The sequence below is a fragment of the Bos taurus genome, chromosome 13 (assembly GCF_002263795.3).
Source record: "Bos taurus isolate L1 Dominette 01449 registration number 42190680 breed Hereford chromosome 13, ARS-UCD2.0, whole genome shotgun sequence".
Taxonomy (NCBI): domain Eukaryota; kingdom Metazoa; phylum Chordata; class Mammalia; order Artiodactyla; family Bovidae; genus Bos; species Bos taurus.
The window spans coordinates 66,796,889-66,824,017 of NC_037340.1; the positions used below are offsets into that span (position 1 = coordinate 66,796,889).

The window sequence follows — 27,129 nt, forward strand, 5'->3', positions numbered from 1 at the left end:
AGAGATGTCAGATTTCTCTAATAGACAAGACCATTGGAGGTTTTTGAGCAGAACCATTACAGCAACAGCCTTTTCAAACTCATTAAATCCCTGGAAATCTGTCCTTGAAGGAACTTCAGGGGTTACAAGATCCAACCCCATCCCAGAGAATCTCCATAGACAGAGGAGTCTGTCCATGGAGTTGCGAAGAGTTGGACACGACTATGTGACTAAGCACAGACTATGAGAAGAAAGGCTGCCTGCAGGTCAGTCAGTGGGTAAGGGCAGGGCCATTGTCCCACTCTGACCTCGTTTCTCTGCAGTCTGAAAGTAGAGTCTCTTGTTTTCTCTCCTTTCTTCTCTCCTTTATCTCCCTGTGCCCTTGCCTCTGCCTGCTTCCTTCCAATTGAAATTTAAGAGGAAAAAACCCTGGGTTTGCACCCCATTTCTGGCATTCTATTCTCCTGGAGAGGCTTCAGGCTGGGATTGAAAGAGTCCTGGGTTTCAGTCATAGCACCAGCCGTTATGTGATCTTGAAGATTCTCAGCTTCAGGACTTCCCTGGTGGTCCAGTGGCTAAGACTTCACACTCCAAATGCAGAGGGGCAAGGATTTGATCTCTGGTCAGGGAACTAGACCCCACATGCCAGCAACTAAAGATTCCACATGCCGCAACTGCAATGAAGATCAAAGGTCCCGTCTGCCACAGCTAAGACTCAGTGCAGCCAAACAACAAAAGATTCTCCATCTTTATAACGGGGGCAATGGAAACCATTTCACTGGGAGGGAGGGTAAAGTGAATTAATGAATAAGGAAACGCTTTCATAGGGTCCAAGACGCCAGGCCATTCCAGGATAGCCTAAATAAATACTACCTCTGCGTGGGAGGGAAATGATAAGTAAGTTAATCAGGCCAAAAAAAAAAAAAAAGCCCTTACTCCAGAGAATATGGACGGGAAGGAGCTAGATGACGACGGGGTTTGTCCGCGGTGCTGAAGGCGGTGCCGCGCCACCGGTCCTGTGAATGCTGTCCGTTGGGTATTCGTAAGAGCGCGCCCCTTCAGGGTGCTGTCCATGGTTTCGAATAAACTGTATTGTTGCTGGAGAACACAGGCCCCAACGGGTGTGTTGTCCGCCATATTATTGGAAAGGGGTATGAAAGAACAAATTAAAGACGGGGGCGAGGAGGAAAGCTGTTCCTCGGGCTCTAACCTTATTCTCAAAGTTGGGGTGATGTCCACAATGCTGGATCCACCTGTGTGTGGTCTGGAGAGGGATGTGGGCCTTCTCTAGTTCTGACTCCCATTCGGCGGGGGTGAGGGAGGCAATCAGAAGGTCTGTCCATGGTGCTGAACCCTCCCATCTAAGAGTCCGAAGAGGTGCGGTGGGTGAGGTTGAAAAGATGGGTGCCGGGGTGGATGCTGTCCTCCTCCGAGGTGCTGAAACCGCGGCGGGTAGGGCTGTGCCCGGAACGATGCCTGATGAAGCACAAGGGATGAGAGTAGGAGAGATCCTGCCCGGGAGGCAGGAACTTGGCCCCAGACTCGCTGAGGTCCTCGGAGAAGCTCTGTCTCTGATTTAACGTGCTTAGTCTTCTTTTAAATGAAGCCACAGGTCCGCCTTATGTCTGTTCTGGAGGTCTGTCTCAACAGCCCCAATAAAACAGAGGAGGAATAGGAGGATCTCCTAGGATTCCTGCTCCTGGAAATGAAAGTGACTTCGTTCACCACCACCTCTAGGCCCCTCTGTCCAAGGGAGGGAGCTCTGCAGTCCAGAAGGGGGCGATCCACTCCACTGCACAAGGCTCAGCCTCTCTAAGCTAGAAGGAGACCCAGCCACTGGCCTGCCTTACTTACACCCACTACACGGACATGAAAACTGAGTCCCAGAGAGGGGGACAACATCAGTAATAACTATTGAGCTTCTACCACGAGGGCGGCGTTTATGCTTAGCGCTTTACACACACGATTTTGTAAGGCAGCTCTTTATTCCCACTTCTCAGATGAAGACCTTGAAGCTCAGCCTGGGCTAGACACTCGGACACGATCACACAGCCTGCGGCAGGCAGGTCTAACCAGGTCTCCAGTGCCTCAGCCCAGGTTTTCTTCCCACCTCCCCCTCACCTCCATCCATCCACCCACCCACCCCAACCTGCCTCCCTGACCTCGGCACCGCCCAGCTAGCAAAGTTGGGGAGTCCCTTTTGAGCGCGCTGGGTCTGGTCGATTGGTTTTCCTCTTTATCCCACTGGAGAGCATTTCAGTTCGTGAAACCAGTAGTGTTATGCTTGGCAGGAATCGGGTCCCTGGGGTGGCTTCCTCCACCCCATCTCGCCCCGACTTGCGCTCTCGGGCCGGGAGAAGTTGCGGGTACCGCTTTAAAAATCCCAGCCTGGGCAAAACTTTGATGATAAATCAAGCGGCAGATCCCTCCGCCGCCGCCGCCTCCTCCTCTGGGCGGGCGGGGGGAGCGGGAGGGAGGGGGTGCGGCGGCAGCGGCGCCGAGCGGAGTGGCCTTCCGCGGAAGGGAAGAGTCCCGCAGTCGGAGGCGGCCGGCTGGGCGTGCGCTCGCTTCCCGCAGCCGGGGCTGGGCCGGAGCCGGGCGGGGGCCGGAACCGGGCCCGACCGGGTTCCGCGAGCGAAGGGGCAGCAGCCTCAGCCGGGCAGCCAGGCCGCACCGGGCAGGGGCCGGAGGGCGCGAGGTCTGCGGTCTTCTGAGCCCCGATGTGAGGCGGCGGCGCCCCCTCCGGCCCGAGCGCGCACCATGGGGGCTCCGCTCGCCGTGGCGCTGGGCGCCCTCCACTACCTGGCACTTTTCCTGCAACTCGGCGGCGCCACGCGGCCCGCCGGCCACGCGCCCTGGGACAATCACATCTCCGGCCACGGTGAGTTGGGTCGCCGCCCCCGCGGACTTCCCCACCAAACCCCACCCTGGGCAGCGCGGCTCCGACTTGGCGGTCCCCGGACTCGAGCCCGCGGCGCCGGTGGTGGGAGTCCGAGGGGGGGCGCCCCCTGCAGGGTCTGCGGACCGGCTCTGGCTCCCTGGCCACTCCTGCGGACCAGGGTGCACCCCGGGTGCCACCCCCATGCCACTCTCGCGGAGGGCTCCTTTCCCACCCTCTACACTCGCGTGGATACATACACCTTCACGACCAGCCACGGACACACAGCCACACTCGCTGCTTTCTCACACAACTCCTACCCTCACACATCTCCAGACACCTTCTCCGATCGCCCTCACTTCTGTGCCCACTACACACACAGCAGGCGCAGCCGGAGGGCTCACACCCTGCCAGCTGGCACCCCAGAGCACAACTCTTGCCTGCCCGCTTTCCTGCAGACACACTGGCAAAATACACACACTTGTGAACACACTTTGCTCACCCACCCCTCTCTGCCCATCTGCCTTTCCCCTTTGTGGGTTTAACCCTGTAGCTGTCCTTGTCCCTTCCCTCTCCACACCTGCCCCACTGGGAAAGGTCCCGGGGGACAGACGAGCCCGCTTCTTGAGAACTGGTAGCCTGGACTGCAGCCACCCCATCAGGTGGGTGGCATCTTGGCTTGGTGGGAGCCCCTCAAAGACGCTGGAATAGTTGACATTGCTGCTTCCAGTCGGAGGCGTGGAAGGGGAAGAGGGAAGCCTGGAGCTTTTGTCTGCCTCTAGGGGTGGGCAGGAAGCCCCCTGCCATCCTTCTGTAGGGTCCCCTGCCATCCTTCTGTAGGGTCCCCTCTCATCCTCATCTTTGACCCCGGAGGACTGAAAGGTGGGACCTCTCAACTCAGCCACTGTGGGAGCTGGGGAGCAAGTGAGCATTCCCAGCACTGGCTGCCAGAGTGTCAGAAGCTCCTTCCAGCCCCAGAGGAGCCCAAGTTGGCGGTAGAGTTGGATTGTCTGAGGCCGGCAGCTGCAGGGGCTCCCCCTGCCTCCGTGAGGTGGACTTCTTCCTGTATGAGGACCAGGGCACAGATGAAAATGGAGACACTTCATCCATCTCTTCCTTACAAGGATTTCCAAGCTTGCAGGGGAGGCTGCAGCACCCATGCTGGGCAATGTATGCCCAGGACTGGGGACAGGTTTGCACAAAGGGCAGAGAACTGGGTGATTTCTTCTGATGGAAAAGAGTAAGGGCTGTGGTGGTAGAAGCTCAGAGAAGGCTTTACTGGGGCGTGACGTGTGAGTTGGAATTGCCTGGGAGAGTAAGCCCTTCTCAGGGTCTCTGCTTTTGAGGAACTGTGACTCCCTACACCCTTCTTCCTGACCAGGTTAAATAGTAACTGCTCTATTTGTACCATTTGCGCACCTTTCTTATCCCTCATCTAATTTCTACCAACCTGGCTGGAGCAGTGCTAAAATAGGGGAAGGGTTATTTTGATCTTTAGTATACAGATGGGAAAACCAAGGCTCAGAGGTAAAAGGACTCGCCCAAGGTCACACAGTGAGTGAATGGTTGCACCGAGACTGGCCCCAGAGTCTGTCGGGCAAAGACAGTGCTTTTTCCAGGACGTTCATCTCCCTGTCAGGCTCCCTCCCATTCAAGGGAAACTAGGGATTCCTCCTCCCGCTCCCCTCCTGGCTCCACTCAGATCCTTGGCACGGTTGGAACTCACACTAGGAAGATGTTCCAAGGAAGGGCTTTCCTGAATTTTCGGTCCCGAGAGACCCAAGGAGTGGGGCTGTGAGGTTTACCATCAATCCCGTCCCTGGAGCTGTGGGTGCAGACACAGACCCCCAGGCTGTGGGTGCTACTCTGTCATTCCTGAGGCCCCGAGGTGGCCCCCTCATTGGGAAGCAGGGTTCACCCCTGTGTGGCAGTCTCTGCCTGCCCCCTGGTGCCAAGTGTGCTTAGGGCACAGCTCTGCCCCGCTGGCTGTAATTGCCCCCACTGCACCCTGGGGAGGTCCACCAAGGGCCCAGAGGAGGGGTTGGATGGGAAGGACACAGCACTGGCTCCAGGGGAGCCCTGCTTCTCTTGCTGACCCATCGTGCAGTTCTGGGCAAGTGAGTCACCCCTCTAGGGCTCTTTCTGTCCCTCAAGAAGCGAGGAGGCTGGACCGCTCTGCAGGGTCCAGACTGCCGGCTCCCAACACTACCAGGTTCAAAGTCACCAAGTGGTTGATGCCAAGGAGCCCCCACCGCTGCCCCTCTGCCGGGCCAGACGCCTAACACCACAGGAAGGGCTCAGAGCCACTCACTTAATCACAAAAAGAAACTGTTATTAATGATAGTGAGACACGGCGGATAAGTGGGTCATGTCTAATAAGTCGTTTGTGTTCAGGAGGAGAATACCAATTTGATAAAAGCTGTGTGTGCTGAAAAAGCCCAGAAATTGCTGTTCAGCAGATTGGAGCCCGATCGTTCCATTATTCCTGGGCTCTGCGTGTCCTCAGCTGATTCAGGAAATGTGGCTGGCTTAGGGAGGTGTCTCTGTGCCTCGGGTGGGGGTGGGAGGCTGGAAGAGGGGGCTCCCGGGGAGGAGTCCACTGACCCCAACCGCTTGGTGGCTGCTCTCCAGCTCAGTTCCAGCCCAGCCCAGCCCAGCCACCAGGCTAACGCCTTCCACCTGCTCGCCCCGGGGCTTGTCACAGGGAAAGCCCATGGTCAGATGGGTCCGCAAGGACATCGGTCTCACTTCCCACCTCCCGGCTGCCTCCACTCAGCCCACTTCGCAGAGGGGTTTTTAAAGACATGAGGAGTGATGGGGAGGGGTTGGTACCTGTCTCTTAGGGAGACATCGGGAAACAGGAGGCAAGGAAGGTGATGGTCAGTATCTATGCTAAGTAGGTATTCAATGAATGGCAGCTAATTTGATTTTTTCTGATCAGATAGAGTTAGCTCATTGCCCTGAGCACAGCGCAGGTGGGAGGAAAGGGAGCTGACATTTATGAACTTCCTACTGTGTGGTAGGTGCTTCCAAACCCCTGACCAGTGTTTACTCACTAAGGCTGACATCCAAAATAGGAGGAAACAAAGGTTAGAGAGGGCCAGTGACTTGCTCAAGGTCACTGAGTCTGTACAGAGAGCTGGGAAGGCGAGCCTACAATAAAAGTGTGTCTGGCAGTTCCAAACCTGCCTCCTCCAGCACAGCTGTGAGGCAGGCTTGGCCAGTCGTGTGATGGAACTCCTTTCCCTGCTCGTCCCTACCCCAGGGACTCCTTTCCAGCTCCCCGGACAACTGGGAAAACAGTGAGTTCCACCAAGAGGAACCAGCAGCTCAGAAAGGTGATGAGATCTTGTTGAGGCCACGTGCAAGTTAGAAGCAGGAAACTGGATTAGACTTCTTCTCCAGGACTCTTCCTAGATCTTATTCACAGTAGGGGTCTGGAAGGCAGGATCTTTTTATTTTTTTTGGCCACACTACACACAGGATCTTAGTTCTCTGACCAGGGATCAAACCCATGTCCCCTACAGGGGAAGCACAGAGTCCTAACCGTTGGACCACCAGAGAAGTCCCTAGAAGGCAGGATCTTTAATGAGGATCTTTGTGGATCTCCTGTGTTGCTAGCACCCAGGGAGTTTGTTAAAATGCAGACACATTGGCCAAAATGATTGTTGAGAGGACCCTGGAATCTGCATTTTAATAAGCTCCCCAGGCCCGGAGTCTTGGAGTCACTGCCTTAAGTATTCACCCAACCTGATGAGAAATTGCCTGGTGTGGGGGAGCTGCTGGATTGCCAGTGAGGAAGAGGTCCCAACTGGAACGGATATGTGGACCCTCAGAGGAGCCCCAGGAAGCCCTTCACTGCAGCAAACATCCATCCTCCCGCCCTCGCCCTGCCACACAGACACACAGACACACAGACACACACACACACGCACACACTCACATACACACACACCCCTAGGCCAGCACCTTCAATTATTAATACACCCCAATGCAGACAAGGATCCTGGCTTGGCCAGGCCTTTGTCCATTCAGTGATTCCCTGTCCTGAGGTTTTCTCTGTTGCCAGGAGGGTGCAGCGGGATGCTGCGGGAGGGGGTGGGGGCTGCCGGGCCATTTGGCAATCAGCCCGTGCACTGAAAAATGACCCAGGCTTTCTTGCGTTCCTTCCCGAACTGTTGGTATCTCCCCATCAATAAGCTGGCTAGTTTGGTGGTTGGGAGATGGAGAAAATTGAGTGCTGTCTTCCGAAGGTTATGATGTTAAAAAATGTGTTCGCGTTGTCTCGGGTGTTGGTGATTATTCTATCAATTACGCCCGTAAACACTGCGCCCTGGGCTGAGGGTTTCCTGGCCTCCTGTGGGGAATTGGCCCTCGCAAGCAGTTTTCCCCAAGTCCTTCACACCAATTGCTTTTGACACTTTGCCTATCAGCGGCTCCCTCAGCCTTTTCCCCAAGCAAGGGGAGCCGCAGGCGGCCAGCAGGACTGGGAATTCAACTCGCTGCCACCGTGACAGCAGGCGTGTTGGGGGAAGTCTCTTGGTGACAAGTAAGTGGGCAGGGTCTGGGGTGCAGGGAGAGTGGTCCTCGCCAACCATCAGGGCAGGAGATGAGCATTTGGAATAAAAGAATCACTGAGGCTCAGGCCAAGTCAGCAGGGCCTTTGGGACCATCTTCTGCCCATTTCACAAAGGGGAAAACCAAGGCCTTGGGCAAGAGAGTATGCACCCAGATTGCCTGGGAGGTTAGTGCTTGGCTTTGGGGATCACCTGACCCACCTCGGTACAAAAAGAGTGAGAGGACTTCCCTGGTGATCCAGTGGTTAAGATTCTGAGCTCCCAGTGCAGAGGGCCTGAGTTCAGTCCCTGGTCAGGGAACTACATCCCACATGCTGCAACCAAGAGCTTGTATGCCACAGTCAAGGGTTCGCATGCCACAACTCGGACCTGGCACAGCCAAATAAATAAATATTTTTTAAAAAGAGAGAGTGAGAATTATATGGAAGCAAACGTATATTGTCATGTCAGGGTTTTAAATGGCATTGTGTCATTTGATCCTCATCAGAATCCTAAGGGGAGGGGACTTCCCCTGTATTCATGAGGAACCTGAGATTCCATGAGGTTAAAAGGGCTTGCCCAAGGTCACGCACCTAGCAAGTATTGGAGCCCAGATGGGGCCCATGTTCCCAATGCTGTTGTGTCCCAGAGAGGAGGGAGAGGCCCTTGGTCCCATGATGATGACCTCTACATTCCACACCCGAGCTGTGCAGCAGGGGACCTGGCCATCCCCAGACCAGAACCTGCCTTGGTGACTTCCTAGCTTCTGTCATAGGTAGAGAAAATCAGATGGGTAAGGAGAGTGGATACGTGGTGTGAACAGTGACATTGGCGCCCTTGGGAGAGGTAGGTGTCAGAAAGAAGGGAAAGGGGACGTGAGGCAAACCCACCTCCTGGTGCTCGGCCATGACCTTGGACTTTAGGGACTGAACCAGCTGTTGAGGGCGTTATGGGAAGGGTGTCTCAGCCTCAAGGGAGTTTGGGCCCAACTGGGCACATGGGGACTGGCATCTGGGCACTCTCACCACCCCCACTGTAATGACTGGGCCTCCACGGTGGGAGCGGGTCAGAGTCCCTTGTGTCCTGGTACCCACCACAATGCCCAGCCCCGGGAGATGGCAGGGAATGATGGAGTGGGTGGCAAGGAGGATAAGGTAGAAGTCTAAGGTCTGAATGTAAACTTGTGTTCATGCCAAATCAGTGTCATTTTAAACATTCACATAATTTTAATTTCATAAGAAATCCATGTTATTAGTAGAAAAATCACAAAACCCGAACCCCCTCCTTATCTTTACTGACCACGACATGGGCATCTGGGGTGAGTAAGGCTGATTCCCTCTTGCAGTGGGTAGACCCCTAGGCCCAGCCCCTTGGGGTGCATATGAGATGCTTCAGCCCTGAGGGTAATGGGGTCCCAGGATGTAGCCTCTTCTCCCAGCCCCCAGTGGGATTCTTCCAATGGAAAAAGGGGCCATGGTCTCGCTAGGGGGATAAATCCACTCCTTTACCAGCTGGTGACCCCAGGATCGCTCTGATACCTGCTGCTGTGGAGAAGGGGGGTGGGCAGAGGGGCTGCTGCTGCTCCAGGTCCCCCTGTTCACTGCTGTGTCCCCTCCCCTTCCTTGAAGCCAGCAGAGGGCTCAGCTCCACCATCCCCTTCTTCAAGAAGACCCCTCTCGGCAAGATTGGGTCCTACCTGAGAGGTGGTTTTAGGCAGAACACAGACAAACCTCTTACATTTTAATAGTTATGCATTTATTTTAATGTGGATTGGAAGAATATAACCAGCACATCAAAACTGCGATTTCACAGATATGATTGCTTAGAATGAGCCTAACAGGGATATTAAAACATAGTGAGTCCATTTATAGAAAAGCATGATGGATGTAATGGTACAGGTGGTGCACAGACGCATTCATGTGTGCGGGTCACCATACTTGGGGGTGCCGGCCTGCAGGCCACCCCCTCCCACCTCATACTCCTATTCTTCACACTGGGAACTGCTGGCCTAACAGGGGCTGCAAGATCATTCATTCCTTCCTTCCTTCATTCAACAAATATTTCAATAGTTGAGAACCTACCATGGAGCAGGCTCTTTTAGCCACTGGGGACATACCAGTGAAGAAGACAGATAGGGCTCTTGCTCAGATAACTAAATTTGTAAAATTTATGTAAGTGTAAATTGTGATGAGTTAAGGAGCAGGAATGATGTTCAGCCTGGAGAAGGGCACTCCCTCCTGGGGCAGTGAAGGTACCAAGAGTGAGCTCCCCATCACAGGAGGTATGCAAGCTGGACCAGTTATTAGCTGGGGGTATCACAGAGGAGAAGCCTGCCTTCTTTACCAAAAGAGCAAAGACTGGTGAAGTGGGCAGAAGCCAGTGGGTGTTAATGAGATGTGTCACCCAGCAGTTTGGTGATGGGGCTGGGACAAGGGCTGAGTTGGGCAGGGCTCCCAACACTGAGGAGGCCTGGTCCCACACGGGGGACACGGTGGGGGTGGGGGCCTTCGCTGCTCCCAGTGTTAAGAGGTTGGGGTAGAGATTCCTTTACCAGTTCTGCTCCCACTTATAATGCCAGAATTGGGGCAGGGAGTCAAACCTGGGTTTTTATCTACCCTCCCCCTGCCTCCAGCTTCTGGGTGGCTTGGCAGGTCCTTGCCCCTCTCTGGGCCTCATTTTCCCACCTGAACAGCACCAAGTTCTCCTAAGCTCTAAGCATCTAGAACACCTCCATCTGTATCCTCCCAAGTGCTGTCCTTTGTCCTCCCATCAACAGGTGAGGATGGAGCCGATGGTGGCCTGGCATTCCATCTGGCACCTGGCGCTTAGCTCTCAGTGGCCTTCTGGGCTCTGAACCAAAACACCAGCCAGGAATCACAGGGGATTTTCTCTGTGCCTGCCCCTTCTCCACCTCCTCTCATCCAGTCCTCGCCTGTTCTGTGCAGAGGGCACTCCCATTTTACAGACGAGGACACTGAGGCTTGCGGGGGTGGGCGGTGATGTGACTTGCCTGAGGACACGCAGATGTTGGATGGCTGAGCCAGGCCTGAGCCCAGCTTGCAGCTCTTAACCCGCTCATCTGTCCTCTGCTGGTTGCCAAACCAGCTGGGCTTGTGGGCCGGTGTTTTGTTCCACAGCGCGCCCTGGATTCATGGGATTCTCTCAAGGTCCATGATGCCAAAAGGCTGAGAAGGCCCAGTCTGGCTGAAAGAGCCCAGGGCTGAGAGTCTAGGGTCCTGGATCCAAGTCTGGCATCATCATGGGGAGTGGTGGGAGTAGGGTCATGCCTGCCTGGATTCTACGGGGGCTGCTGTTTTTGTCTGAGCCTGAGTCTGGAGTGAATGTTCGGGTATTTGCTCACGTGTGACTGGAGGAGCTGTGGCAGTGGGGAGGAAGGGGCCTGGGTGGTCCTTTATCGGACTGGCCTAAGGGGCCAGGCGGGTGCCCTCTGCCTTTGCATCAGGTCTGGCCTCCCCAGCCCCCTCCAGGCAGGTGCCCTTGGGACGTGAGGTGTGGAGGCTCTGGGAGCATCTGGAAGGTTAGAGCTGGAGCCAGGAGGGGGGCCTCGTTCAGAGCTATCAATTAGGGGGCTGGCAGTGCCCATCAGTGCCACATGCTCACCTGCTTCTCTTCCTCCGAATCTCTTTCTATGGGTTTGTCTCTCTCAATCTCTATCTCCGTCTTTCGATCACTCTCCATCTTTCTTTGTTCCTTTCCCTGTGTCTGCTCCATCTCCTTCCTCCCTCTTCTCATCTTTCCCACCTCGGTCTGCCCTTTTCCTCTGTCTCTCTGTACACACACACACACACACACACACACACACACACTCCTCTCTTCAGGTGACATCTCAGGCTTACACATGCACGGATTCTGTGTATCACAATGACACCCACACAGAGCAGGCACCCAGGAAATGCCGGTTGAATGAACTAAAGGAATAAACGAGTGAATGACCACATGGGGAAGCTACCAGGGGCGCTGGACCTTGTCTAGACTAATGGTTCCCAGTTTTTTTTGGAGGTCACGATCCTCTTGAGAATTGGACTGGTTGATGAAAACTGGGTTATTTCCTCAGAAAAATACCTCGTGGTTTGGTCCAGTGTCAGGGGGGCTTGTTGAGGGCCCCCAAAGCCCACTTGTGGTCCTTGGGGGAAGCAGCCTTCCTGTGACTGAGGTTCCAGGCTGGCCCCAGGACACAGGGCTGGCGTGAAGCAGAGCCAGGCTCTGGAGTCCTTCCCCTACCGCTGGGGAGTGTTCCGTGTTGTGACCTGAGGTGGCCTCGGAAGAAGCTTCACTCCCTTTCCCCCGCAGGTCCTTGGTGAGTGTCCGCGGGGGTGAGTTTAGGGAGACATAATGGAGGACATTCAACCAGAGGTGGGAGCCCCAGAAACAGGGCAGGTGAGCCGCAGAGGAGGGAGGTCTCGGGGTAGGGGGTTCCCAGTGAGAATGGTTACTGTGTCCTGGTGCAGTCAGGGAAGACCTCCTAGGGTTGGTGGGCGCCTTCTCTGCCTGCGTCAAGCCGTCGGTGGAGGAGGCTCGTCTGGTGCGGGAGGGCTGCGGACGTATGGCAGCTGTGCTGAGACTAGCTGGGAGGGTGTTTTGTCCAGGCCGGCAACCGGAGGATCTCTGAGTGGTAAGCACAGGCGTGCTGGCTGGTAAGTGGGGCTAATAGCCTTGGAGCTGGGGTATGGAGGGAGAGCTGTTGTTGGCGAGAGGCTAGTTTGCTCATAGGATGCGGGCTGTTTAATGCAGGATGTATTGGCTTGAAAGGAGATGGGAGCCGGGTGTCTGGTGTGTGTGTACATGTGTGTGTGTGTGTGTGTGTGTGCGCGCGTGTGTAGAAGTATGCTAGCTTCCTTTCTTGAACACACGAACTCCTTCCTCCTCAGAACGTTTTCCCGAGTGATCTTCTCCCCTTGGCAGGCTCTCTTCCTTCCCCTCCTGCCTTGCGCTTCTCTCTGCTTCACTGAGAGGCCCGTGACCTCCTGTCAGAGCCCTGTCACAGTCACCCCGGCAGGCACCCCAGACACCCATCAACACGCTCCTCTCGCCCAGGAGGAAATAGGGGGCAGGGGAGCTTAGGGAGATGTCCAGGGCCCCACACCGAGTTCAAAGCGAGGGATGGGAGCTCCAAACTTTGTTTTCCCCACCCTGGCATGTTAAGGGTGTCTCTTGGGCTGAGGGGAATCTTAACTGCACCCCCCTTTCTCAGAAACCTCAGGCTTGGTTCCCAGCTGAGGGCGGGGAGGGAGAGAGCAGGCGGCAGGGTGTCTGTTTTGCTTTGTGAGGTTTTAAAAAAATCATTTCCGACCTTAGAGGCGGCAGCAATTACAGCTGGCTCACTGGGGAGCTGTTTGCCGCCTGTCATCGGCCCCAGGAAAGGGTCCCTAATGGAGGCCCGGCGGCCAGAGCAAACAGTAGTGGAAATAGTGCTCAAAACAAAGGCGCTGATGGTCTCGGGCAGGCAGATGAGAGGGAGGGGCGGACAGGCTGGCTGATGGCGGGGCTCTGGGGGCAGGGGCCCCAAGACTCATCAGCTGGTCTCCTCATGTCCCCCAGACACTGCAGCAGTGGTCACAGAACTCCACATAGGCACTGGGTGCCCCCACCCCCATCCCAGCTCTGCTGCTTTCTATTAAATCCCATTCCAGGCAGAGAGAACAGTAAGTGCAAAGGCCCTGGGGTAGGGCAGAACCCTTTCAGCTAGGGCTTATTTGCTTCTAGAATAGTCATTGGGCTTAAAAGCCTTCCCTAAAGGCCAGTCTTCTAGGTGAGGGAAAAGGAGGTAGGAGCCTTTGGGAGGCGGGGCTGGAGTAAGACCCCCGCCCCCCAGAGAGTCAGCATGAATAGCAGCAGCCAGACGTTTACAGGTATGTGTGATCCCCTCGAGTCCCCACAATACCCATTTTACAGATGAGGAAACTGGGGTTCAGAGTTTGGCTGACCTCTGGGAAGTACAGTTGGGTTTCAAATCCAGGTCAGCTTGACTCCAGAGCCCACGTGTTTACTGGTACAGTCTTGGATTTCTCAGACACAGTTGGGCAGGAGTAGCAGGGACTGGGTTGGAGGCAGGAACTGGGTCCCAAGGGGAGCTGGGTTTGACTGGGTCCTGTCAGAGAGAGGGTGGAGGAGGGGGCAGCATAGCCACTCTGCTCTCTGCCCTTGCCTTCTGGGCATCCCCAGAAGCTCTGCTCCGAAGCGTCCCTGGGCATGCTGCCTCAGTTTCTCTCTTCCTATTGATCTCTGCACCTGGCTTTCAGGTGCTCCCATCTCTGCCGCTCTCTTGCTCTGTCCTTTCTGGTCCTGGCCTCTCTCACTCCACTCTGGGTGCTTCCAGACTTTTTTTTCCCCTTCTTGGTGGATCTGCGGAAGCTTTTCTCTGGGGCTCTGGGGTTACCTCTCATTCTATGGCTGATGCAGCCTCCCTGTGCTTCCTCCATCCACACCCCCTGCAATCTGTGACAAGCATTAAGGATGGGTACACACGTGGACTCTGAGCTCAGACACTCAAGCTCAAATCCTGGCCGCTCTTCCCCTGCCAACCTCTCTGAGCCTCACTAGCTATCAGTGCAGTGGGTGGCTCACCCCACCAGCTTTGCAGGATGTACAGGTGAGCATGAAAAGAAATGGTACCTGCACAGCCGTCAGCCTTCATCCCATCCCTGGCTCCCTGCACGTCCCCACACTTGGTTTCTCCCTCTCAAGCCCTTTCATCCCCTGTGGCCTAGATGTGTGGGAAGAGGAGGCGGGAATTCCACTGGGGAAACCTGCTCAACTTCCACAATCCTGCAAGTGCCAGAACATTTCCACTCTCCTTAAATCTCCCCAGATTTGTAATTCCACGGCTGTCTCCTTCAATATGTGCTGGTGGCCTTGGGAGGCACCCCGCCCCTAGCCTGCCAGCCCTGCTGCATGGGGGCTGCCTGGCAGGGGGCCTGGGCAAGTCCCCACCCTCTCTGTGCCTCAGTTTCTTCATCTGAAGAAGAGGAGGGTGACAGTGGCTGCTTCCCAGGATGTGCTAGGGATTCTGTGAGATATTTCATTAAAGAAACAACTCTGTAAAAAGGAATGAAATCTGATAATATGCTACAATATGGACGAACCTCAAAAACATTATGCTGAGTGAAAAAAAGCATGTCCCCAAAAACCACATATTCTATTATTCCATTTATGTGAAATATCCAGAATAGGCAAATCCGTAGAGACAGAAGGCAGATTGGTGGTTGCCAGGGCCTGGGAGGAGGGGGAGTGACTGCTTAGTGGGAGGATGAAGATGTCGTGGGACTAAATAGGCATGGTGGTCGCACAACTTGGTGACTGGACTCAATGCCCTTGACTTGTACACTTTAAAATGGTTAATTTTATGTTATGTGAACTTCACTTCAATTACCACTAAATAAATAAATAAAAAGGAAACGTTTTTATAAGCACATACTTGAGTCAGACACTCACTTTATAAAAACACTAATGGATTTAATCCTTACAACAAGGGCATAGATGTAAACAACAGCTGATTCCCTTTGCTGTATAGCAGAAACTAACCACATTAGCAACTACAAGAAAAATTAATTTTAAAAGATCCATACATCAGCCTCTGCAGTGGTTGTTATTATTATCCCCATTTTACAGATGGGGAAACCGAGGCACATTGAGTGTTAGCGGTTTGAATTGTTATTGGGTGGGCAATCAGCTGGGGCTGGGCAGGGACCCCACTTAGGTCAATGTGCTAGTGTGTCCCTAAAACTCAGCAGTGAGTGGATGTTGAGGCCCTACTGTGTCCAGAACACCGAAACAGACTCTTCACCTGCACAGATCATGTAATCCTCAAAAATAAGCCTTTAACCAATGACACACGTGGGAACCGAAGCCCAGAGAAGTGAAGCAACTTACACAGCATCACACAGCAAGAAAGAGTGGAGCCACATCCTAGGGAGGGGGGCTGTGTGACAATAATACAGGCTCTGGTGTTTCCTGGAACTTGGGTTCACGTCCTCGCCCTACCATTTACTGGATCTGTACCCTGTGATACACAGTCCTCTGTCCCCGAGTGTTAGATTTTTTATCTGTGAAAAACCATAAGATTGTTGTGAGGATTATGGATCATGCCCTGCACTGGGCTTGGACTTGTGAAAAGGGCTCTGTTGTATGGATGAAAAGGCATCTACATCTGTAAATCCTGGACTTCACCTGCCCCCCAGTCCCTCTTTTTCCTCTGGGTCCTCTGCCCCTTTTGCCAACACATCAGCCCTCCAGTGCGCAGAGCATGGTCTGAAGAGCCTGAGGCTGCAGAGATGAAGGCAGCCTCCGATTGGATGGGATGGAGGTCCTTGACAAGGGGTTCGCCTCGTGCCGGAGAGTAAACAGCTCCCCACCAAGGGCAACATTTCTTTGATGTCTCCTGTTTCATCCAAAATGCATGAGTTCTGTATTCCATGCCATAATATATTCATGTTTGTTTTAATACAAAAGTAATATTCTTTTCCCATTTGTCGGGGCAGCGGAGGGATGGGAAGGAAACTGATGCCTCAGAAAGTCACTTCCAAAGCCTCAGTACAGCCAGAAGGGAGCCCTCCATTCATTTCTTTGGTCATTCATTCTACGAGCACGCATTCAGGCCTCCTCGTTACTGAAATTTATGTCAGTCCTCCCCACATGCAAGACACAGGGAACCTTCTGGCAAATCAGACAGGATGCTGTGCCATATAGGTGAGTGGGATTTCAGGTCTATGGGCCAGAGCGAGCAAGATCTCGGAGGTGCCAACTAAAGATGAATCGTGGGACTGGGCCAGTGGCCAAGACAGCCAGAGCTGGTGACAGTGGTGGAGGTAGCTGCCCACCGATGGGCAACGTCAGCTGGACCTGCATCCCAAGCCCTTCTGGTCAAGAAGGAAGTCTCTTCCTGATGCCGCTCGAATTTAACACCCATCTCTCACCCATCTCCCCTGTTAATGAGAGGAAATGGGGACGGAGGCTCATAGCCTTCAGCAGGCAACCTTCTCTGGCTAGAATTTACGAACGCTGTTTGGTTTTCATAGTGTTTATTTTTCCTGTTACCCTCTCTTTATGGCAAGTGATGCTGATTTTCCATTTATGGCAGTAATAAAAGTCTCCTTTTAAGTGGAATTTATTTAAGTAAAAAAGAGAAAGATGCTTTGAAAATAAATATTAAGTAAATAATAGTGCAGGTGGTCCAGGGAACCTGCAGAAATGGTAAAGTGGACCCCAAAAGGCTGGGCTTGCAGAACTCTCTTTCCTATGCCCTTTCTGGCCCCTGAGCACCCTGGCTGTGCAGATCCCATCAGTGTTCAAGTCCAATCCTGTCCCCTCTTCCCAGAAGCCTTTCCTCTCCGAGGACGTGCACCTCCGTCCAGAACCTCTGCACACACCTTGTGTTCCGCATGTCTCTGCAGCGCACTAGGGTCTCTGGCTCTGTGAATGGTGCACACCCTGAACAACCGTACATGCCAATCCAGGCTCAGTCCCAGCCCTAGTTGCTCAGTCCCAACAATAGTTACTGGTCTGTGTGTCTGTAGCTCCTGCAGAATGTGTGCCCCTTGAGGATCAGGGCCTGGCCTGGGCATCTTGGGAAGCCCAGCACAGGGACTGGCCCAGGGTAGGCATCTGTGAAAGCTGATCTCTCATTTCTTCTGCAAGGAGGACTTGAGTCCCTACCACATGCCCAGGCCCCTATCATCCCAAGAAGGCACATTCAGTTCCTCAGACTTTCGTACAAAATGCACTCCTTGTCACTTCTTTTAATTATTATTATCAATTCCTTTGGTTGTGCCGAGTCTTAGTTGCAGCACTAAGGATCTTTTCGTTGATGCATGTGAGGTCTAGTCCCTGAGCAAGGATTGAACCCAGGCCCCCTGCATTGGGAGCATGAACTCTTAGCCACTGGACTACCAGGGAAGTACCCTCCTCTTCACTTCTTGAGAAGAGGACACCTGTCCATTCCAAGATGAAAGAGGCTCTGTGACCTTGACCCCTCTTGCTTCAGGCCACCTGCCCAAGGTGGGGGGCTGGCTGCCCAGGAGGAAACAGGGAACCCTTGGGTGCCCCCCGACCCCAGGCCCATCCCAGAGCAGACACCCCACACCCACCCCTGCCAGGCTTCTTATTCCCTGGAGGCTTTTTCATCCCACTTCTTTAGGTTTTCCTCTTATGGACATTTTACATCCCCTGATTTCAAGAGCTCTGTGAGAGTCTCATGTGAGATGGAGCTTCCCAAACAACACTCCCTCTGCAGTCCTTTTCCCTGTTCTGCCTCCCAGTAGGGAGTTCAGGAGGCTCTGGTCTTTTCTGACCCCCATGTCACACACCCTTTCTGCCTCAGCACTCTGCTAAGCTGGTCACCGAGCAGGCTTTCTGCAAATAGCCCCCAGTGACTCTCACTTTCTAGAGCTGCAAGAGGACAGCGGGTGAGAGAGGACTCAGATTTGGGTTGGGAAATTCCACAGTCAGCCTTGGGATTGAAATCTGACTAGCATCAAGTAGGTCAGTCGGTAAAGTATCTGCTTGCAATGTGGGAGACCTGGGTTCAATTCCTGGGTTGGGAAGTTCCCCTGGAGAAAGAAATGGCAACCAACTCGCCTGGAGAATCCCATGGACAGAGGAGCCTGGCAGGCTGTATAGTTCATAGGATCGCAAGAGTCGGACACGACTTAGTGCTATCTTTCTTTCTTTCCTTTTTCTCTGGGAGGATGAAGTAGGGTCCTGTTTAGAGTGTCTGCCACATCAAGGGGTTCCCTTCAACACCGGGGCAGGGGACTGTCCCCAATAGCCCCCAGGTTATCTGAGCCTCAGTTTCCCCACTTGTAATAAAGAGACAGTGACCCCTGCCCAGCGGGTCGGTGTGAGGATTACTGGGAAAACGCATCTCAACTTTCTGGTTCCTAGTGGGCCTCCAGTCAGAAGGTCACCCCACAAGGTTGATGGCACTGGTCCTTGGGCCTCAAGGGCAGGCGAGCTGAGGGCCCTTCTTGGAGCTTCAGCCTTTCTTTATTGGCCTGTTCACTCTTGGTCACATTTCACATGACAACTTGATGCGTCATCATGGAGAGCCTCCAGCTTGTCAATTTTCTGGGAAGCCCCTTGGCTGGACCCAGTGGGCCAGACTGGGCTTGGGCATTGGTGGTCGTGAGGGCCAGTGGGAGGTAGGGTGGGTCTGGGGGGGCCCAACTCAGGACCTCCCTGCCTGTGTCCATACATCTGCGCTCGTGGGTGCTGTCCCCCCAAACACTAATCTGGCACATAGTAGATGCCCAGTAAATGTTGGGCGGGTGGATGACGGGATGAATGAATGAATGGATGATGTCTACGTCTCGTTTTTTTCTTGCAAGTTTCTAACTTAAGTCTCTGAAGTTTCTGTCTAACCTTCCTTTCTCACTTCATTCAGTACATGCCCAGCAGTACCATCTGTGCGCCTCCTCTATCCTGGCCAATACGGAGCCCTGCCCTGGGGGAGCTTCCAGTTTGGGGGAGACACAGACACCCTGATTAATACCTGCCATGTAACACAGGCCAGTGGGGCAGCAAATGGAGGACTCGGAGACCATCGGGAGCATCAAGGAGGGCTTCTGCCCTAGCCCAGGGGGAGGGGGCGTCTCCAGGCAGAGGGCCACTTATGAGCAGGGATTCCAGGAACCATGCAAGGTTGGGCCCTGAGGGAGATATGCACACATGGCCCAAGGGCAGGAGGGGCTGAACTGGGTTCTGGGCGGGGCCAGAGCTAGAGGCTTCGGATGCTCAACCTGGGGGTCTGACTTTGACCCTGAGAGCTGGCGGTTTCTCAATGGGGCATCCCAAGCATCAATACCTCTGGGAGCGCCCTGCTCATCCTCCAGGGCGGGGAGGATGGGATCCTTTCTTGGTCTTTCACCAGAGCTGCTGCATATGTTCTGTGTGAGAGCAGAGTATTCGTTGAACACCTACTATGTGTCTGGCATCATTCTAGCTGGCAGGGTGCAGCAGTAAACAAAACAGACCCAAATCTCCTGCCTTTGAGGGGCTTACACCCTGAGTGGAAGAGGGACAGTACACGAGAGACGCTAAGTGAGAATATAATATATTAGTAAGCAGTAAGGAAAAATATGAGGGAGAAGAGGCCAGGGACGATACAAGAGGTGACATTGGAGCAAAGACGAAAGAAGTGAGAGGCTCCCATGGATACGGGGGCAGGGGGAGTCTTCTAGACACAAGCGCAGGGAAATTTTTTTTGATGAAAACCATTGTGGCAGAGCTGGGAAGCCACAGGAGGTGGTAGGGCTTTTTTTAAACAATTGTAAAATAGTCATAATGTACAATTTACCATTTCAACTATTTCTAAGTGTACAGCTCAGTGGCATCAAATATATTCAGATTACTGTGACCATCACCACTATCCACTTACGTAAATGTTTCATCACCCCAAAGTGAAACTCTATAGCCGTTAAACAGTGATGCTCCCAGCCTGCCTCCCCCAGCTCCAACAGCCACCATTCTGCTTTCTGTCTCTATGAGTCTGACTACTCTAGAAATCTCATGGAAGTGGAATCATACAGTATTTATCTTCTTGTGACTGGCTTATTTCACTTAGCCTAATGTCCTCAGGGTTTTTCCATGTTGGAGCAGATGTCAGAATCTCCTTTTTTAAGACTATAATATTCCATTGTATGGAGGGACCGCATCCTGCTTATCCATTCATAAGGTTTTAAGCAAGCATCGACTCAGTATTTCCTGGCAGGAGATTGGATCTGGGACAGAGATGACCTCAGGACCCCAGGGGCCGCACTGGTTCTCTCTGCTCTGCCCGCTTCGTCTCTCTTTAGCTCCAGCTCTGCCTTGGTTCCCCTGATGAGGAGCTGCCCCTGCCACCAGTCTCCCGGGGGAATACAAGCTCCAGCAAAGATTGATGCGTGGGCTGGGGACCAGTCCCTGCAGGCTTCCTGGAAGAGGCAGTCTTAGTCCAGAAACCTGAAGACTGGAAAGGCAGAGAGGGTTGGGCAGAGGGAGACCTGGGGCTGGACCAGAGTGTCTGGGATGAGGAACCTGAGCTCAGAGATGGAGGGATGTGGGGACTAGGCTAGGGTTGCCTGGGTCAACATGCCTCCTTGGGACCTGCGTGAATCTCCCTGGCTTGGCAGGCATGGATGTTGGAAGGAGAGTAGAGGACTGATGGATGAGGGGTGTCATGGTCCAGGTGTGAGTGAAATACAGATCTTGCCTCCACTGCATAATCTGATGAAGCTACAAGGAAGCATCTTTAAACATCTTCCTGGAGATGGTAGGATTTTGAGCTAGAAACTGAGAGAAGGGAGTGCTTTTTCTTGCGCACCTACTATGTGCCAGGCATGAGGCGTATGTTGCCTTGTGCAATTCTCTCTTTATCCTCTCATTCTTCCCTTTTTTCAGCTAAAGAAACTGAAGCTCAGAGAGGTAAAGGGGCTTGTCCAGGTCACACAGCTAGGGACTCAAGGAAACAGGATTCAGATCCATGCCAGAGGCCAAGTGCTAGATGTTTGTACTGAACGAGGGCTTGAAAGGTTAGGAAGGAGGTCAGGGTTCCACTCTTGAAGGGCAGGTGAGATCTTCCAAATCATCTCCTGCCTTTTCCAGGAGCCAAAGTTAGTGACTCCGGCTGTGGCCACAAACTATTTCCTGCAGATGATGCCCGATAAACCAGGCCTGGGGTTAATTAATACATCGCTCCCCCAATTAAAAGCAGAAAGGAAGGAGATGTTGCATTCAGTCAAGCCCCTTTCTCCTTCTCCTGCTGAATCCTAATTTGTGGACAGCGGTTTTAATTGTCTTCCCAGCGAGCCCAGCCCTGCTCAGGGCCCTGGGGCTGGAGAGGACAATCATATCCTTCTCAAACATCTATAATTATACCAGCTCCCTGGCTGGGAGGAGTTACCTGAACAGGGAGGGGTGGGAAGAAGTCAAAGAGGAAAGAGGATTTGAACGTCCCAAACTCAGCAAGGATGATGTGGAGGTTGGGGAGGGGTCTGAGAGGCTAGAGGGAAGGAGGTGGTGGGGTGAGGGGACCAAGAAGAGGGTTATAGAGCATGGTCTAGAAGTTATGGGCTGCCACTCCTGAGTCCTCCAGAGCTGGGTTCATACATAACCACTGACTCTGGGGCCTTGGTCAAGTCACTTAACCCTTCTGAGCCTCAGTTTCCCCATCTGAAAAATGGGGATGATAATGATCACACCTCCCTAAAGAGCTTGGCAGAGGGCCTTGTTAGAGACGATGATCTCTAACAAATAATGGAATACTAACAAGCACTCCATATTTGTCAGAGATCATCATCGTCATCATCAAAATTAAGGTGGCTCAGCTTCTGGTCTCTGGTGCTGATGCTGAGTCCTCATCACAGAATTAGCAGAGGGAGCAAGAACTTCTTGACAACTAGAGTCCCCACCTTCAGTGGAGGCAGGAGGAGCTGAGCTCCCCGTCTCTGGAGGTGTGCAAATGGGACACAGAAGTGTGGAATCTGGTGGCTGAACTTGACCTGATAATTCAGATCAAATTCTGATGGGAGCTGATGGACTCCCAGGGTCTTGGTCACGCCTGATGATCAGACCCTAAGTTCAAAATCCAGCTGTGTATGTATCTTGGACAAATGATGTCACCTTTCTGAGCCTCACTTTCCTCATCTGTCAAATGGAAGTGAGTGGATTAGAAACTGTTAGAGACAATGTCAGCATCAAGCTAGTAGATGCTCCTTAAAAGGTGTGATTATTATTTTTTAAACAAAGCTCCGTGGGTTTCCCCTCCTCCCTTCTGGGTTCACACTATCCTTCTCCACCTCTGCTTATTGGTATTCACCCCTCCTTCAGGGCGCAGCTGAAGGGCCAGGTCACCTCCTCTTCCCCGAAGTGGAAGGGACGCCTCCCCTTCCCAGTGCCCAGGGCCTGGCTCCCTTGGGTTTGTCTGAGCTGGTGGGGGTCTCAGACTGTGAGGACTAACCCTACTGTATAGAGGAGTAAACTGAGGCTCAGAGAGGGGGAGAATTTTCCCAAGGTCACACAGCAAGTCTGACGGCAGAAACAGGCTCAGTCCCTTCTCCCCGGCTCCAGGTCCTGGCACTCACCTGTGTGTGGTTTCTCCCTTCAGGAAGGGGGTTCTCTGGGGTGGGCCCCAAACAAACCCTCATGTTGCTGCTTCTGGAATATGGGGACTCAGATATGCCATCAAACGCCTAGAGCCTCAGCTTCCCCACTTGTCCTGAGAATGCATTGCCCCCTTCATCACAGAGGATGGAGCCAATGGGATCCTAAGGGGGCCTCCTTCAACCCACCCAACCATGTGGCTCCTGGCAGGGTCTGAGGGGATCAGCGAGAAAGAGCGAGGGGCCAGAGCCCCCTGTGGAGAGGGAGAGCTGGTGGCCGCACCTACAGCCAACTCTCCTGGCTCCCAGGAGTTCTCAGAGCAGATTCTCCCTCCATCCTCCCAGCCAGGGCCCCTCCCCACTTTGGCTCAGGACTGCCTGGCCCACCTGGGGCTGGTGGGGGTGGTGGGGAGCAGCACCTTCTCTGGGAAGCCTCCCTTGATTGCCTCAGGCTGGGTGAAACGCCTCCTCGATACCAGCCTAGGCCTTTACACTCAGAATAAAACAGACTCCCCACAGGACAGCGCTTCCTCAGGACTTTCCAGAACAAGGTTGGCCACTGGGGACTGTTCCTTTTTAAGAAAGAGTCCTACCACCCCAAAGAGTTTGAGTTATGTGGGAAAGAGCACAGCCTTGGGAGTCAGACAGTGCATGTGTGTGTGTGTGTGTGCTGTCTTTTCAGTCATGTCTGACTCCATGCAACTCCATGAACTGTAGCCCACCAGGCTCCTCTATCCATGGGATTCTCCAGGCAAGAATACTGGAGTGGGTTGCCAGGCCCTCCTCCAGGGAATCTTCCTGACCCAGGGATTGAACCCATGTCTTGCATCTCCTGCATTGGCAGGCGGGTTCCTTAACCACTAACATCATCTGGGAAGCCTGGCCTGGGTTCAAACCCAGGCTCCACTGTGTGACTTTGGAAGGGTTACTGCCCTACACTGGGCCTGGGCCGCCACCTCTGAGCAGTGGGGAGCTGAGGCTGGCAGAGTCCCCACCTGCCAGGATGCCGTACATGACAACTGACCACTGGGAAGGTGCCTGGCCTAAATTGAGATGTGCTGTAATCATGTAAAATACATGTGGATTTCCAAGACTTAGCACAAAAAAGAATGTAAAATTTCTCATGAATAATTTTATACATGTTGAAATAATTTTTTGATATCTTGGGTTAAATAAAATAAATGATTAAAATTGATTTCACCTCTTAAATTTTTTTTTTTTTTTTTTTGGTTACTTTAAAAACATGGCGACAGGTAATTGAAAATTCCCTCTGTCTTTGCACGGGGCTCGCATTCTGTGTCTGTTGGACAGCACCCTCTAGAGGATGATTACTGGGATCCGTGTTGGGGGAGAGGGGCTGTTGTGGGGCTGGAGAGGGCCTGACCTTTCCCACCCCTGGCTGCTGAGTAGCCCTGGGCCAGATTTCTGCATCAATAAGAAGAGCTGGTGGACCAAGGTCAGGGTTTTCAGTCAGTTGGGGGGCCTGTGGGCAGGGGGAGGCTGAGTGAAGGCAGATGGAGGCCAGCCCCTCCTTTCACCCTGATGGAAACCCATCGCTGCCCTTCCTTCCACCCGTGAGACCCACCATACCATCTCCCATCCTCCTGTGGGACGGACTCACCCAGCCCTAGGAGGAGAAGTGCCATGGCTGAGTCATACAGCCCTGGTTCCAGGGCTGGCTCTGCCCTTCCTAGCTCTGTGATCCTGGGTGAGGGGCGGGGGGTGGCTCCTGGTGGGGGGAGCAAGCCCCTCTCCACACAGTAGCTCTGGATCTCCTTTCTCCATGGGCAGGAGGGAAGATGGTGGTTACTTTCAGATTCCCATGGCTCAGGCAGGGACAGCTGGAGGGGGTTACAACAGCAGTGTCGCTCCCACTATCTCTTGGCCAGGAAGGTCACACTGCCAGTTACCTCAGATCCAACTGGGAGCCTCACCACTCTCCTCCTTCCCCCATCTGCAAAGGTGCTGGGCAGGTAGGGGTGTGGATCAAAGCAGAATCCGGCTGTCCCCAGGGCCAGGGGCCAGTGGCTCACTCTGAGCACCTCCCAGTCCTCTTGGTGGCTCAGGTCCTCGGCGGCCCCCTTCAGTCCTGCCTGAGTTGGCGAGTCGGCATCAGCATTTAGCGAGCACCTACTATGTGCCAAGCACTGTTCTAGAAACTGGGGATATATCAGTAGACCAGACAGGCACCACCCCTACCTCCTGGAAGAAAAAGCAGACCATAAACATACATAAAATAAGTGTATTAGCTGTGCTGTCCAATACAGTAGCTGTTATCTACAATTTAATGGACATGAGTTTGAGCAGACTCCAGGAGATGGTGAAGGATGGGGAAGCCTGGCGTGCTGCAGTCCATAGGGTTGCAAAGAGTCGGACACGACTTCGTGACTGGATGACAACAACCCCCTACAAGTGGCCATCTGCATTTAAGTTTTTTAAAAATATTTATTTTTGGCTGTGCTGGGTCTTTGTTGCTTCTCACAGACTTTCTCTAGTTGCAGCAAGCAGGGTCTATTATCTGATTGTGGTGCACAGGCTTCTCATTGCAGTGGCTTCTCTTCTTGCAAGAGCATGGGCTCTAGGGCATGTGGGCTTCAGTGGTTGTGGCACATGGTCTTAGGTGCCCCTCAGCACATGAGATCTTAGTTCCTTGACCAAGGATCAAACCCGTGTTCTCTGTATTGGCAGGCCGATTCTCCTGGACCACCACAGAAATGCTTACATTTTAGGTTAAATTAATTTAAATGACGTAAAACTTAAAATTCAGTCCCTTATTCACACTAGTCATATCTCAGGTGCTCAACAGACACATGTGGCTGGTGGCCACTGTATTAGCTCAGATACAGACCATTTTCCTCATCGCAGGAAGTTCTAGTGAGCAGCACTGAAAGTATGTTGGAAGGGAAGAGGGTTTCAAAGCTCTGGGTTGGGGCAAGAGATGCAGTTTTCTTTTTTTTTTTTTTCAATGCAAATTGTATTTTGCAATTTCTCTTCTTTTTTTAAATTTTTAATTAATTGTTTTGACTGCACAGCTTGTGGAATATTATTTCCCTGAACAGGGATCAAATCCAGGCCCTGGCACTGGAAGCACTGAGTCCTAACCACTGGACCAGGAAATTCCCAGGGATGCAGCTTTAAGTGAAGTGGTCAGGGTAGACCTCGCTGCACGTGCATGCTATGCTAAGTCACTTCAGTCGTGTCTGACTCCATGCGACCCTATGGACTGTAGCCCTCCAGGCTCCACTGTCCATGGGATTCTCCAGGCAAGAATACTCGTGTGGGTTACCATTTCCTTCTCCAGGGGATCTTCCTGACCCAGGGATTGAACCCTCATCTCTTACGTCTTCTGCATTGGCAGGTAGGTTCTTTACCACTAGCACCACCTGGGAAGGCCTCAGGCCTCACTGAAGAGGTGACATTTCAGCAGAGCCCTGATGCAGGGGAAGGAAGGAGCCCAGTGATAATCTGGGTGAAGAGAGTGCTAAGCAGTGGGAACAGCAAGTGCAAAGGTCCTGAGGTAGGATCTCAGCTAAACATCCAAGGAACAGCAGGGAGGCCACTGTGTCAGGAATGGAATGAGCAAGGGGAAAAACAGAAGCTTTTCCTCCACAGGGGACTGGCTGAACACGGAAGGCTTGTCAGCCACTGTAAAGGCTTTGGTTTTTCGTCTTAGGGAGAGGGTGTTATGGGAGATTTGAGAGAGAGAGGGACTGATTGGTGTTTTGCCAAATTTCCTCTGGCTGCTGTGTTGAAAATAAATGAATGAGGAGGGTGGGTGGTGGCAGGGAGGCCAGTGGCTCCCCCGCTGTCATGGGCGAGAGGTTGTGATGGCTGGCCCAGCCTGGGGCAGTACAAGCGGGGAGAAGGGGCTTGATTCAGGAGATGTTCTGGAGACAGAACCCATGGAACTCTCCAGAGACTGAATGGGGGCATAAGGGAAAGAACAAAGGAGGCAAGGGAGACCCTACAGTTTTTGGGGGGCCGGGGCACTTGGAGGTCAAAGGTGGGTGGGCAAGTACCTTCCTCCAGGAGCCCATTGTGTTTCCTGCCCATTGGAAACAAGGACAGTCCCAGCTCTCAGTTGCTGACACACCACCCTTGACACGTGTTCAGTAACTCAAACAACATCTCCGTTCTTATTAAACTGGCTTTGTTACGCAACAGCAGTCAGTCCCTCGCAAACCTCAGAGAACATGGGCAGCCTGAACCCATGACCTTGGAGGTCAAGGATGTCACAGACATTCTCTTAGCCTGCAGGCTCATTGCTGGAGTCAAGTTCCATTTGGAAACCCTGTGTGTACAGCAGAAACAGCAGGATTTTATCAATCCTGACCCTCCCAAAGTGCTTGGGATCATGGGAGCGGGGTGGCAACAGGTGACCCCAGAGCAGGACCCCTGCTTCCAGTCAGGCTCTGTCTTCCTCCAGCTTCGAGGCGAGCAGTGCCAGGAGGGACCACGGGGGCTGCAAGGTGGGCTTGTCTGCCTGCTGGGTGGGGGCGCCTGGCAGCAGCAAAACAGACCTGGAGTGGCGGGGACCGACGGAGGCAACATTCCCTGGGTGACCTGCCGCTGCCAGGCATCTTTCCAGGGAGAGATAATCCGTCCTGAGAAGAGGAAAGAATTC

At 53.3% G+C, this 27,129-nt stretch overlaps 1 protein-coding gene across 2 annotated transcripts in view; it reads left to right on the forward strand.

Annotated features, from left to right (window-relative positions):
• The first annotated feature begins 2,524 nt into the window (after positions 1 to 2,524).
• Positions 2,525 to 27,129, forward strand: part of VSTM2L (V-set and transmembrane domain containing 2 like) — a 38,904-nt gene continuing 14,299 nt past the window's right edge. The window contains 1 exon segment of one of the 2 annotated variants that reach the window (NM_001077976.1): positions 2,525 to 2,860. In NM_001077976.1, the coding sequence (NP_001071444.1) occupies positions 2,740 to 2,860 (121 nt within the window). In that variant the 5' untranslated portion in view covers positions 2,525 to 2,739. 2 annotated transcript variants of the gene reach the window in all.